Source organism: Thunnus thynnus, chromosome 1 (genome assembly GCF_963924715.1).
Source record: "Thunnus thynnus chromosome 1, fThuThy2.1, whole genome shotgun sequence".
Classification (NCBI taxonomy): Eukaryota; Metazoa; Chordata; class Actinopteri; order Scombriformes; family Scombridae; genus Thunnus; species Thunnus thynnus.
In genome coordinates, this window is record NC_089517.1 from 31,132,353 (window position 1) to 31,146,808 (window position 14,456).

Below are 14,456 nucleotides of genomic sequence, written 5' to 3' on the forward strand. Positions count from 1 at the left end.
TTTTAGACCAGGCTGCTCAGCATGCAGCGCAGACGTACAGACTCTTTAAGGGCTTGCAGATCTCAACAAAGACAAGAGCTGCGATACTGAAAAGATACAGCACGTTCTTTACTGAACATCATGGCAGTTAAATTACTTCCAATAGACGTAGATATCTTTTTGACAGTATTTCTTTAGTATTTAAAAATGTAGCACTCAAGTCAAATAAGTAATTATGAACTGTGATAATAGATGATAATTATTAACTTTTTTCATTTGCACCTATTTGTGCAGCACCTTGTGTAGGAAGCTACAGATTGGAGCTGCAACGATTAGTCAACTAATCAATTAGTCGTTTGACAGAAAATTAATCGCCAACTATTTCAATGATCAATTTATTTTTTTGAGTCATTTTTTGGGGACAAAAAAATGTAAATTCTCTGCTTCCAGCTTCTCAAATGTAAAGATTTTCTGGTTTCTTATATCTTCTTTGATAGTAAATTAAATGGGAATCTTCTGAATATCCTCAAAGAGCAGACATTTGAGGATTTCACCTTGGGCTTTCGGGAACAGTGATCGACAGATTAATCAACAATGAAAATAAATGTTAGTTACAGCCCTACTGCAGATGGGTAACAAATTAAAGGAAAAACAAATATAAAGTCTCTTAATTAGGTATTGAGCAAGCAGAGCAGCTCCAACTCTCCTGGAGGGATGAACGCCATTCTTAGAAAGAATTTTCCCTCATTTGGTGTTTTGATGATGGTAAAGGTCAGTCCAACATCTCTTATAGGTTTTCAGTTGGGTTGCTATGGTGTAAGCGTATGATTCACATTATTTTAATATTCAAGCATCTGCATCTGCATGCATAATGCAAGCATCTGCATTCTTTGTTTGTCTCCACTCATTTACTCAAGTTTTTCCTTTTTTAACTTACAGTATATACAGTATCTAAACACTATCTAAACATACAGCCTTGTAAAGTTCAGAAAATCCAGTTGTAAATATAGTGATTTCAACACTTCAGTTAGCCAAGTGATACAGCACCTGCGTCCACCAGGCCTTGTCTCCTTCTCCTTCTTCAGCTCTCCACGACTGCTGCTGTTGGAGTACCTGGCTGTGTCGCGGTGCAGAGGAACTGTGGGCCGTAGGGCTGAAACAACATGGCCTGGCTGATGGTGGTGAATGCCTACTCTTACGGGAGGGTATTGGGATGGAGTGTAAACAGGCAGGCAGGGCCTGCTCTGCTCTTGTACTCCTCCTCCACAGGTCCGGGAGCAGGTTGACCAGGGCCCCCAGGCGCCCCAGGAACCCTGAATTTCTCCATGCTCTGCCCTGAACTCCTGTTGGGGCTCTGCCCTATGAGGAACCTGTATGGAGACACAACAGTCTCAATTAGAGACACCACAGAGTGCATAGACGCAGGACAGTGCCACAAGAAGTGATTGCCAAGGATTGATGGAAAACCTCCATCAGAGAGATTTTAATCTCCCCAGATAATGGCCTTGTATAAAAGCTCAAGTCGGTGACCTCATCCCATCAACATGACTATCCTGCCCCTCCGCCTCCCTCCACTGTTCGTGAAACAGACCTCTGTTCACGTTTATAAAGCCTTGATTTGGCTGATTAGTGGGTGTCTGTTAGTGGCCTATCCCCTATTGGCTACCTGCGTTTCTCACTGTTGACTCTATCCCTCTGTGCAACTTTGCCAGAGACGTATTAGCAACGATCACTGCACTCTCTGTTTGAGGAACCTGCCAGGAGGAGCCCTGTGCCAAGCCGGCTTTATTCGTGGAGCCGCGTGGAAATCCTGCTCTTTAAGGAGCACTTTGTCTCCATTCACAGCAACCTCTCTGGGCAAACACATGGCCGTAGTAAAAGCTCAGCTGCCTTTGACTTTTAGCGGATGGAAAGAGAATACAGAAGCAGTAGGGAGAGTTGGCAGTAAGCTCTTCCCCTGTCAATCAGCCTGTGTAGCTATTCAGAGAGAACTCAGACCTCCCCCCAACCCCTTCACCCTGCTTCAGCCTTTGTAACTCAACGCCACTGTCATGTCTCGGGTCAGCCATAGGTCACACAGCTGGACTCCCGGTGGAAACACATGGAGCCGACTCACACCAACCCCCTCCAAACTGACTGGAGAGCTGATCTGTCAGTCAGCTTCATCCACTAGGTGCATCTGCTTGTTTCTTCCACTTGGCTCCTGTGGCTCCAGAGTTCAAGAGGTGGTTTGCTGACAGCTGACATTAGCTGTCTCTGTTTTGCTGCAATCAACAGAACTTTTCACTCTCACTCTCATTACAAGTTAACGGATTAGCACACAGGTCAGGTCCCCCTTGGGAGTATTCTCATTGGCAGAAGGAGCAGGAATGAAAGTCTACAACTTAGGGTGGTATTTGTCTGTGTTTAATGTCAATTAAACTGATAGATAAAACAAAAACAAACAAAGAAATTCCTGGAAATATTTAAGGGAGGTCTACCATCATCAGACAGATCACACATGTTGAAACACAGGTTTGTTCTTCTCCAGCAGCACCAACTGCTACACAACTGCTGTTCACCTACCTTCCTGTGGTCTGTTGTGTGCTGGCAGTTCAGGGGGTCTGACCAAAGCAACAGCAGCAGCACAGAAACTCTACAGACAACAGACAAGATGGATTACTGGTAATACTGGCAGGTTTACACCAATTACATGACTGGCTCATGACCAAGAATATACATGAATAATTATATTAAAATATTGCTATTGTTAAATTAGTAAATCCATCATTGAAACAATTCCTCTGAAATCACCTGATAGTCCAGACACAGTCTTGCTGCATAGCTCCTGGATTCTTAAGGTTGGACACTGAAGTGAAAATAGAGATGTTTATATTATCATACAGCTGAGTGGTAGTGACATTTCCAACACAACTGCTGTCTGTGTGGCCACAGTCCTGAGGCAGTGGAGGGTAAAACTCACATAAAAATAGGCATAAATTCTCTGGAGGACAAATAGTATTAAATCACAATTATATCATTTTATCTTGTGAATGTCAAAATCCATTTTCATTTTCATTTAAAATTCATTTGCCACTGCATTACCCTGCCTGACAATCCCTCAAGACAGTGACTCAGGATAAAAAATACACGACTTCTTGCCACTTGACCATGTGAGTTGACCTCTGACCTCTGCTTTCCTAATGAGAGAGGTTTCTCATTAGGCTGAAAAATTGCACCCCCCTTAGACAGCAGCTCTAAGGTCCAGTAAGGAGAGAGACTTTCACCCCTCACCCCAGACCATATAACTCAGCCCTACTTTGCACCTTGTTCATTGAACCAGACAAGAAAAAAAAGTCCTGCACACTTTAAGATGTCTAAATCAGGAGAAAAACATGCTTGAGCTGCACAGTAAACACTGAGAGATTATTAAGAAATCTCTCCATAAATTTCAAATTAGACTATTCACTGTAAATTACAGTGATTATTAATAACAGCGTTAATATTAATCAACATAAACAGCCCACATATCATCATGTCGACGTACCTGTAGATCACTGATGCGGGTATGGTGAAGTAGAAGCTACTTCACTGTACTTTCTAAACAATGTATCCTACTCTGCAGGATTCATTTCCAAGCGCAGGTATCCTCATGTTCGAAACAATAATCCAGGTGGAAATGCAGGGTTTCCCTCCAGAGACTTGGTGCTGAGCCATGTAAATCGGTAATTTCGTACCCTGAGCTGTGAATTAAATCCTGGCGCAGTAGAAAGTCCGGACCCTCAACATGGTGATTCCGGCGGTTCTGCTTTTACGCACAAAGACACAGAATGACAGAAAGCTGGAAACCGACACCCTCTGGTGCGCCCCCTGCCGCAACTAGTACTCTCTGTGTGTGTGACTGTGTGTGTCATGTAAATATGTAGGTGCGAGCTTCCTCCTTTTCCCACCCCTTGTGTGGCGCGCTTGGATGTGATTTGTGTGTGTGGGAGAGAGAGAAAGATTTAGTTTCACAATTGGTCATTGCTGTGACTCTCTGACATCCATCTGTCTCATACTGAATGTCCATATTGAAGCCACAGGCAACTATTATGATCTCATTCATCGGCTGCAGTTCAAGTTCAAATCTAAAGCTGGCAGCTCAGACGGCGGGCACAAAACGGAATGATAATCTACTTTTTTGCATTTCAAAAACCTAAAAATCCTTAAATGTGACAATGGGGTGGGCGGGCGGCATAGTTCAAGTGGAAGCATGTCATTGGGATTCAGGACTTAACTTGGTGATCAAAACAAATTGGAATGAAACAAAATACTTTTAAGCTTAGTGAAAAATGTCACATGGCTTTCAAGGTTTTTCCATAAACTGGAAAGCTCAGTGTATTGTTCTCTTTAGCATGCTTGTTTAATTTTACAGAACAAAACCATGTACGGTTCAGGGTTTACACCACACTATGTGACATACAGTATGCAGCTCATTATAGCCACTGCCTGTGAACATGCCGGCTTGTCAGCAGCTTCATTATATGGCCAACATAATCTGTGACATCTATCAGTGTATCAATATGTCTACAAATGCAAGTCTGTATATACGTAAACATGCGTCTCTGTGTGACTCTGCATGAGAGCTGCACCTGTTGTTGCCCCCACTGACCATCCTCACTGGTGCGTAGATGTTGATGCTGCTCAGGAATTTGCCTTTAACCCAAATGTTTCCAAACCCTTCACAGGCAAACAATCAATCACATTTATTTGTCACACGTAATCATATAAGGTGCAATCACAGTGAAATGTAATGCCGCCAGTCACTTTTACTTTTTTTAATTTGTGCATTTGTGCACATCAGTCTTAGGCAGTGACCTCATTTAGGATCCTAGTGGCCTGGGGTACCTTCTTCTCGACAGCAGCAGGGAGAAAAGGCTGTTATGTTCCTTCAGGTAGGCATCTTCATTGTTCTCTGTGATCAAGCCCACCACAGCTGCGTTAGCAAACCTGATGATGGTGTTTGACTCAAAAGTGGCTACACTGTCATGTATGTACAGGGAGTACAGCGGGGGGCTCAAAACGCAGCCCTGTGGTGCTCCAGTGTTAAGAACGAGGGTAGAAGAGGTGTGTCCCCCTACCCTCACCAGCTGGGGTCTACCCATCAGGAGTGCACAGTGAGGTGTTTAATCTCAGGTCCTTCAGCTTTGTGATGAGCCTGGAGGGAACTATGATGTTAAATGCTCAACTGTAGTCAATGAACAGTAATCTCACATAGTTCCCTTTCTTGTCCAGGTGAGATTGGGTGGTGTGGAGCATGTGTGCTGAGGCATCTTCCATTGATTGGTTGGGACGGTAGGCAAACTGTAGTGGGTCGAGTGTGCTAGGTAGTGAGGAGCAGATGTAATCTTTGACCAGCTGTTCAAAGCACTTCATCACTATAGAGGTGAGTGACGCTGGGCGGTAGTTGTTCAGGCAGGTTGGTCTTATTTTCTTGGGCACAGGAATGATGGCAGACTTCTTGAAGCACATGGCTATGACAGACTGAGCCAGGGACAGGTTGAATACCATTGTGAATACTGGCGCTAGTTGGTCAGCACATAAATTGATACCGTCTGGTCCTGCTGCTTTCTTGGCCTCCAGTTAAAGCATCGTTAATGAACTAACATTCTGGATGACCCATTGAAGACCTCTCCAGACAAGATTTGGAGATGGGAGTCTGACACTGAACAAAAATGTGCACTGACATGCCATTAGATATACACCACACTGGAAAAAATACACAGGATAGAATATAGTGTTGTGTTATGTGTGCCTCAGCATTTATGGCTTACACTTGTTTGCAGTGAAAATTTAACTGATCAAAAAATATTGAACAAACCAGATAGATTACTACACTGATAACAATGATTATAATGTGATGATAATGTAATCTGATTCACGGTAAATTTCTCTAATTTAGCAAAAATAAAAACTTGATCTTAAACCTCCTGCCAAAATGAAAGCACAGTTCTAAGTGGTTATTTTTTGCAGTGCATGGCTCACAATAAACAATGCACTTGGTTCATTCCAGGAGAAACTAATAGTTGGTCCTGTGAGGTGGAACGAATTGGCAGCCATGTCTCCAGACTATACAAGAGTCTATCAGAGGGTCGAGCACATCAACATTGCAGCCTCCAAACCAGTGTTTAGGTTTATTGCTTGTCATTCACCCAAACACAAAATTGTGCAGATAATATTGCATGGACAAAGCCTCTTGGTAAGTCCATATTAGTGCAATAGTGATGTGTCTCTCACTTTACTCCATTGTTCTTACTCTCACAAGGTATTTGTATGTGTACAAAATGATTAGGCCAATCTAATGCTACTGTAAATCTCCTGGAATAAGTTTAGGCATGTTTCTGGGGGTTATTGCTTGGTATTCTGAGAAATGTAGATAACTAATGTAAACAAATTTAAAGGTAGTAAAGGCAGACTGAGGGAAAGTGGGTACAACAAAAATGTAATTACTTTACATAATGAACTGAGCACTACAGATGGTGAGTGTAAAGGCACTTGAGGGTGAAACTGTACTGCCTCAGTGGGACCGTTCTGTGGTTAAGTGAAAGTTTGGTTGGAATTAAAGCAGATCATCACTGAAAAAGTGCATATGTAGAAAAAAGTGACAATTTTCATACAAACATAATTGCTTTTCAATACCCAGGCCCCTCTTAACTGATTTCCACTGTGTGTTGCTGGCAGAGCCGAGGCTTGACAATGATGCTGTTGTGACTGGACCGAAAAACACTGCGCAAAAATCCCAAAATAAGATAAATTACATTGGCATGATTTTAGAAAGTAGTGTTTGTCGACACATAATTCAAGCAATAAAAGAAATAGAGAAGCTACTAACAGCTGAAGACAAACAGTGATGCTGTAGTTTTGGCAACGGCTCGCAAAAGACTAGACAACAAAAGAAGCTTTGGCAAAAAAAAAATAGTTTACAGAACATTAGGATGTAGTGTACACACTATAGCATTAGTATTAGAACACAATATACAGTGATATACAAAGTATATCACTGTATACAAAGTATATCTCTGTATATCAGCATCAAGTGTTTTTCCCTAACAGGAGATCTCTTTTATGAAAAGCTGACACTTTGGCTTGAAGGTAGCACTACAGGGAAGTTCATGGAGTGTCTAAAATAGAAATGTGGAGCATATATAGTGGTAATCTAACCATTTATGGTTTGATATTTTTACAACTGGAAAAACATTTAAAGCAAATTTGATGGAAATCCAGCCTTTTTTTTCCAGGAAATCTTATCACAGACCAAAGGCAAGATTGCCTAAAATATTATGAATCTTTCTCTGAGGACCATCAATATTCATACCAAATTTCACAGAAAGCTGGCTAGAAATAGTCAGTATCTTATCTTGCAGCAAACAGAGCAAAAACATGATATGAATGAGACTGGTGCTCATGTAGTGTCTTCACTCTGCCAAAAAGGAAAAAAAGACGTTTATTCGTGATGCCAGTGTCAGGCACTATAAAGAAAAAAACACTATTTTTAATTCGAGCAACAGCTTGATTGTGGGTTATTACTCACCAACACATATGGACTTCATGTTCATGTGTTGAACCTTCTTGACTGTGCGGGCTTCAGGAAATATTGCATTGTCTGGACATCTAAACTCCTTTCCTAACAATGAGACATTGCTGTCACTGTCGCTCTCTGTCTCTGTATCTCTGAAGCATGCTGTCACTAGTCGTGGAGTTCTGTCAGTCCTTTGGGACTAGACTTCTTTCACAATGTTGACAGCCCTTTGTTACAAAAAATGACAAGGAGTGTTGGCACAAAACAATGTTTTTCATCAGAGCTGCTCAAAATAAACTTGCTGCAGCTTTTTGATAGTAAACATTTGCATCTTGTGGTTCCTTGGTAAAGCACGGGATGGATGAGTGAGATTAAAGCAGTCAACTCTCTGATCAGCAGTACTTTGAGAGCTAAAACGATACCTCATTAATGCCATTGAAAACTGGAAAACAACCCAACTTTGAGAAAGGACAAACTACCTTAACATTCAACTTTAGATTGAGCGCTCAACACCCTTGAGCAAGGCATTGATCTCCAGTGGAGCTGATGACATTGGACAGCAGTACCTGTCTGCTCCTCGGTGTGTGTGTGGAGCTTTTTGGCACTCCATCCCCCTTCAGTTACTCCTCCAGGTTGTTGCTGTGTTCTCCGCCGACATGCCTGATTAAATAAGGGTTAAAAAATTATTTGCGGGATGGTTTGAGCGAGCGGAGCAGGAACAGGTGGTGAGGACCTGCCAAAGCCTCTACGCCTTCAGGGACATTCCAGTCTGAGTTCACACTACCCAGAGGACCCTCTATGAGTTCTGGACCACCTAGCACTGAGCGGGGAATGGCACGCACACACATATAGCCTCTGCCTTGTGGGAGATCAGTGGTCTGTGAGGTGTTGATAATTCTGTCTTTCAAAGTGACTGTCAAGTGTAAACTGCACCTACAACAAAACAACTGTTTTGACTGCATGATTACATTTTTGAAAGCTGTATTTGAAGGTCCAGTCATTCACACATTGTGCCTGATGAAAGAAACATCTGCCTTCTTCCCTCCTGCTGTAGACACATTTCTAGTGAACACAACCGTGTAAACCATGTACACAAACTGAGTGTTAATACAGAATCTTTTAATACTAAGTACAATACAGAAAATCAGTGGTAAACAAAGAAAAGTCCATATCCTTGTGTGTGCCCCTCTTTTATGTCAGGCAGGAGAAAATGAAAGAACAATGCATGAAATAAGATTTAAGACACAGAAAAATCATTCTAGTCTCCAGAAAAGAGACACTGGTCATTTCCAGCTGATGATGGTGAAGAGGGGTCATTCAGAAGGCTTTTAAAGTGCAGAGGATGCTCTGTAGGGACCACAATGCACCACAAATCCCTTTAACTTTCTTCAAGTATGATACAGCTCCAAGCACTGACGAATCAGACAGCGTGTTTTCAGTGAAAATCTACATTCAATCAAGACGCCTTTGTCATCAGAATTTCTTTAAAATAAGTCTACATCCATCTTTAGAGAGAACTTCCCAGACACTGGGGAAATATACCCTTCAGTTCCAAAGATGTTAATAACTGATAAAGTCACTAAGTGATGATGTGTTACAGATGAATTATAAGATGGAGCACTGGGGACGCCCGGGGGAAAGCCATGTCCATATGTGTACATGAGTATTTGTGGTCTAAGAGTGAACCTTTGGTCCTCTTCACTTGGTCTCAGAGAGCTTTGCAAGGCTGGCTTGGCGGAAGGCCGCTCGGTCCCTCATCTCCAACACACAGTCCCTCACCATCTCTGCAAACATGGAGGGCCAGAGCTTGTGAAGAGCCTCACCCTTCAAATTGGTGTCTGACGCCCTTTGGACCAACTCCTGGAGGTACTGTTGTATCATGGCAGCACGCTCCGATGACTCCACAGTGCCCTCCTGTGAGGAAAAGAAGAGAATATCCTTAATGTTGATTTGGTTTAACTGACTGTAATAATTACTTTAAGATGAAGTGCAGTGGTAGAAAAAATCACAGAAGGGCAGAGTAAAGCTTGCTCCCTACATTTTTAGCAACATTTGGAACCACTGTGGAGCTAGATAATTGGATTTGGGAATTATGGAGAAGGTATAAAAGAGTGCACTCAGTAGATGTATCATAATTTAAAATGAATGTTTATATATGGTTTTTGATCCAGGATATTTAGACTGTTAACAAACAGGTGTATCAGTGCTGTCAACAGAAAATATATTATTTTGAAACCAAAACGTTTGATTCTGTACAGGAGGTCTTAAAGTTTAAAAAAAAAAGCCAGCCTATGTCTTTAATCACATTAAAAATTGTACTTTGATGCACATTTAAATTTGTACAAGATGATGTGCAAGAAATACAAGTACAATTTTGTTGAAGCATGCCATACCAAAACTGTATTGCATCTGCATTAGTGCTACTGCGAGCTTTCCACCAGGAACATAATAGAGGCCATATGGTGCCAAAAATGTCATAATACACTGCTTTAAAGTCTTGGTATTGTTTGATGACAGACTTAAACTTAACAACTGCTGAGTGGGCTGTACCATACCATATACCATTGATTTATTGATATAGAAACTGAGAGTGAGTTTGACTTCACTAAGTAATGTCTGGGGCAAGGAGTAAGTGTAGGTCATGTTAGCTGTATTTGGTTGAATATGTCATGTCAGCCAATGCAACATCTGGCAGTACTGGTGGTGTAGGTTTCATGTGTTAGCAAAACGCTAGTAAGTGGAAACTTAAATGGCAGCATGAATTCTGTCAAAGATGAGAGTTTTTTGACAATGAATTTGAAATTTTCAATTACTTTCAAACATTACTGAAACCACTAGGCTGTTATTTTAAAAAACTATAGTGAACACAACAAAACTGACCTCGGGGCTGTCTGCACTGCAGTCTCGGCTTGGGTAGTTGAACAGCGCTCTGCTCAGGCCTTCTCCCAGGAGCTTCCCGTTGTCTCGCAGCTCCTCCGGACTAAGCCCTGCCCGCCTGCCACGCCCCTCCAACAGGAATTGCAGCTGACGCTTCCTTCAGGGTGAAGACAGAGAGAGAGAGAGTGTGAGGTAGAGACCAACACGAGGGGAGACACAGTGGCAGCAAGTGAGTGACATCAGGGTAATAAAGGTGTGTTCTTGTGTCCATCAAATAACAGTCATACCTTTCACCATTAAGAAATCCATCTAGACTAACAGCAGATACAGCACAGACAGCACAGACGACTGGCTAGATGAAATTCTTTACACCATAATAACATAACACCATAATTCATGATATGACAGCAGTCAAAATGACATTAAATTACATGTTCATCATTTTAAATTTGAATAAATTTTCATCAATGCCAATGTTTTACTTTCACTCTTCTCTCACTCAGCAGCAGGATGTGTACACTTAAAACAGCAGGGGGCTTTAAAAGGGAACTAAATCAAATGTTGCAACCTATCAGTATTAAATCTCATGTGATAAACTACTGCTCCAACATGTTCCACAGGCCAGTGCCAGGATGCTGAAACAGTCTCTGCAGAGGACGCTGGAGGCAAACATTCCATATAAGATGAGACAGTTCGTTAAGTGTGTGTGTGTCTGTGTGTGTGTGCATGCATGCGTGTGTGTGTGTGTGTGTATTTCTGTGTGTGTGTGGGCGTGCATGCGTGTGTGCAAGTGTCTGTCTGTGCCGAAAGGCGTTGCATTGTGTCAGTCACACATTATGCTGACAATCAAGGTGCTGTAAAAACAAGTTTAAGGAAAATAGACCTGTGTGTGTGTATGTGTTCTGTATTTACAGCATTTGTGCACGTTTGTCAGTGTCAGTGAGAATCATGGGAATCAAAAAAGGTTAGTATTATGTATCCATCAAAGAAATCATATTTGTTAAAGGACCAGTGTTTAAGGTTTAGGGGGATCTATTGGCAGAAATTCATAATTATACAACGCGTAGTTCCGACCAAGCAATCTGATTGGTCAACTAGACATTTAGAACGTGCTCTAATCAGCATGACAGCACATCTAGTCGTGCTCAGATGAAAAAAAGCCTCATCACTAAAAATATTACTCCGCCATTCATTAGCACTACAGACTGTGACGTTGCGCTAACAACAACAGTCATTCCTGGTTAGACGACTGGTGGTTAATTTGAATTGCGGAGATATGTGAACTTGGCAAACTTGTTTTTTTTTTCTGTTGTCATTTTCAGCCGTACCTGTAACATTTGAAGATATATAGTTAAACACAGTGGTCCGACCTATCTGACGTTTCTGGCTTTATTTTATGTACTGTGTTGCTTTGCTAGTGTCTTTCGTTTGTTTTGTTTTGGGGGGTCTACGGTGAAAACTCGGAGCGCAGTTTTGAGTTGAGTTGAGTTGAACTGATTAGGGGTTGTGGGGAAAACAAAACAGACCCTTTGCCGAGTGGATTGAATTCTGAGACTGTGGGATGAGTTACACACGCACACAGTCTCACACACACAAAAAACCCGAACCCTTCTTCACTCTTCATCGTTACCTGGCACCCCCATACACAGCAAAACTTAGCCATTTTCCCTTCAGTTGAGAGTATATCTCAGCTTCCACTCCGGCATCCTCCATCAGCTGTGCTGGTGTGGTGCTACAGCGCTACTAGCTTAAAAACGTCTGTGAAGTTTGCAGACATAGTAGCAAAATCTGTCCATGGAAAAAAATAATCAGCGGATATCTTAGTTACAATGAGATTGAGCTAGCAAAGCATTAGCTCAAGTTTGCTGGCTGACTGTACAGGGACTAATCAACAGGGATTAATCGTCTCTGTTGCTAGGTCGTTACTAAGGGTCAGCCAACCTGCTGGAGTAGTTAACTAGGTGTTATTACATAAGATTCTACTGACATGAGTGATTGTTTTCCAGGTATTAGTCATACCCCATGGAAACCGTAATAACACAAGCAAAAAATTGCTTAAGTATGTTTTCATTAGTGTATAATCATCTAGAAATAAGAATTGTTGTGTTTCTGTTACCTTACAATGAGCCCTTTATATCTACATAGGGAGTGGGTCCTCTTCATGGATGTATTACATCCATGGTCCTCTTCCATAGAGCCATGGATGTATAAGCATAGAGCCCGCCATGTTGCATCACCATCTTTCTACAGTAGCCCAGAACAGAAAAACCAAACACTGCCTCTAAAGAGGGCCTTTCGCAATAGGTAGGTTCCCCTACACACTTGGAAGTGGCGGGGTATTCAGTTGGTTGTAATCTGCAACCTCACCACTAGATGCCACTTAATCTTACACACTGGTCCTTTAAATAGAGTAATTATTGTAACAGAAGTTATAGTCAGAATGTGGTTTGATTGTAGCAAAATCAAACTCAGTCAAATACTACTCGAATACTATAAACAATATGTAATGTTTGATGAAACACTTATAACACTACTTGTAAAATCTTTTTTTTCTTTTTGGGTTTGAGCCAAAAGTTAACAAGATCCATCAGCTGATGACTGAATTTTACAAACACAGCCAATGAAAACTGTTTTAAGGTCTTGTGTAATAATAGTCGCATTTTCAAAGATACAAGGTATTCATACAGCATTGGCATTGAGCATTATAACAGGTGTATTTGTTGCTACATTAGCACCCTCTGACTCTAGTAGCTGAGGCCCGGAGTGATGAAATTTGTAAAAGAGGTGAGATCTTCTGTTCCTCAGCAAAAGGGCAAGGGTGAGGGATCAACTGAAGCAATATGTGGAAGTATCACAACAAATTTTCCCAGTGAAAAAATACTTCAGGCGTTTCTTTCTTTTTACTACAACTTGTCCGCAGCGTTATAGTAATGAACAAAGCAGAAAAAATCACAAACTTGCATTTAAACTCAAGTTTTCATTTTAAATTTAAAGGTCCACTTACATTTGTTGGCAGTTATAATAGCACACCCACAGCGACCAACCCGTGCTACTGTATTTCAATGTGGTGAACTATACAAAACAAACACATCATATCTCTGTCAAATAGAACTGTTCAGATATATTTTATCCTACTTGGAACATAATATTCAAGGCACCTTACAGCAGCGAGATCTCAGTGGTAATGAAACCTCAAACTCTGGGAATGTTAGGGCTTTTCTCTACACACTGACCTGACTGACATCTCAACAGTGTTTCATGTTGAACTCCCAACCCACTGAGCAACACAACAGCATACAGCAAAAAAAAGGAATGTGGAGCATAAACTTGAAAAAGTGCTTTTACCTATCATTAGTGCAAATTAACTTAAACAACAAAATACACTTTATATGACATATAGTCTACAGTAGGGAGGTTTTGAGAAATAAGAAGTCAAATCTGACAACTTTTGTGTAACAAATGGATTCTGAAAGGGCAACTGAGGACACCGAGGCAGATTAACTTTATTACTAGACTGCTAGCTGCTTTTACTCTACTACTAGCAATACAGTTCTGTAATTTTCTCCATCGTAACGGCAGTTGTTATGAGAGCTACAGTACATGTACAGTAATACAACTCTCTTAGGCAGTCATGTGATTCAATCTGCCAGTTTTCTAATCTTTCGAGAAGCTTTACTTTCACAATTTACAATTTAGCCAATGCCTATAACCAACCACAGGATTATAGCTATTTTAGAAAAAAACGTCTTATGCATGATAAATTCAGCATATTTCTACTTTGCGAGGATGTTTTTCATTGACCCAGAGCGACAGACCTCAAGAGCTTTGGCTGGGGAAAGCAAGGAATGTTTGTGTCCAAGTGCCAAGTACCCACCCTTACCCTGAAAGACACAGTCTAATTCCCCTGGCTCCTCGGTGCCAGGCTCTGTCTCACTGTCTCACACAAACATGCACACGCTCATACAAATGTACACACGCGATGTTCCGGACAGGCATGCACATACATGTAGCCTACACACTCACAAGCTGTAACTCAAACATGTACACAGTTGGGTATCCATAC

At 41.5% G+C, this 14,456-nt stretch overlaps 2 protein-coding genes across 4 annotated transcripts in view; both read right to left on the minus strand.

Annotated features, from left to right (window-relative positions):
- LOC137186468 (thrombospondin type-1 domain-containing protein 4-like) overlaps positions 1–3,867 on the minus strand; it is a 46,067-nt gene extending 42,200 nt beyond the window's left edge. The window contains exons 1-4 of the mRNA XM_067595434.1: positions 3,506–3,867; positions 2,773–2,827; positions 2,545–2,614; positions 1,027–1,349 (exon numbers count right to left, since the gene is read on the minus strand). Coding sequence (XP_067451535.1) covers positions 1,027–1,349; positions 2,545–2,614; positions 2,773–2,801 — 422 coding nt within the window. The 5' untranslated portion in view covers positions 2,802–2,827; positions 3,506–3,867. The remainder of the gene's footprint in view (positions 1–1,026; positions 1,350–2,544; positions 2,615–2,772; positions 2,828–3,505) is intronic.
- A 4,747-nt stretch (positions 3,868–8,614) lies between these two features.
- LOC137186475 (leucine-rich repeat-containing protein 49) overlaps positions 8,615–14,456 on the minus strand; it is a 36,952-nt gene continuing 31,110 nt past the window's right edge. For all 3 annotated transcript variants that reach the window (XM_067595455.1, XM_067595464.1, XM_067595447.1), the window contains 2 exons: positions 10,397–10,550; positions 8,615–9,430 (listed from right to left, as the gene is read on the minus strand). In XM_067595455.1, coding sequence (XP_067451556.1) covers positions 9,215–9,430; positions 10,397–10,550 — 370 coding nt within the window. In that variant the 3' untranslated portion in view covers positions 8,615–9,214. The remainder of the gene's footprint in view (positions 9,431–10,396; positions 10,551–14,456) is intronic.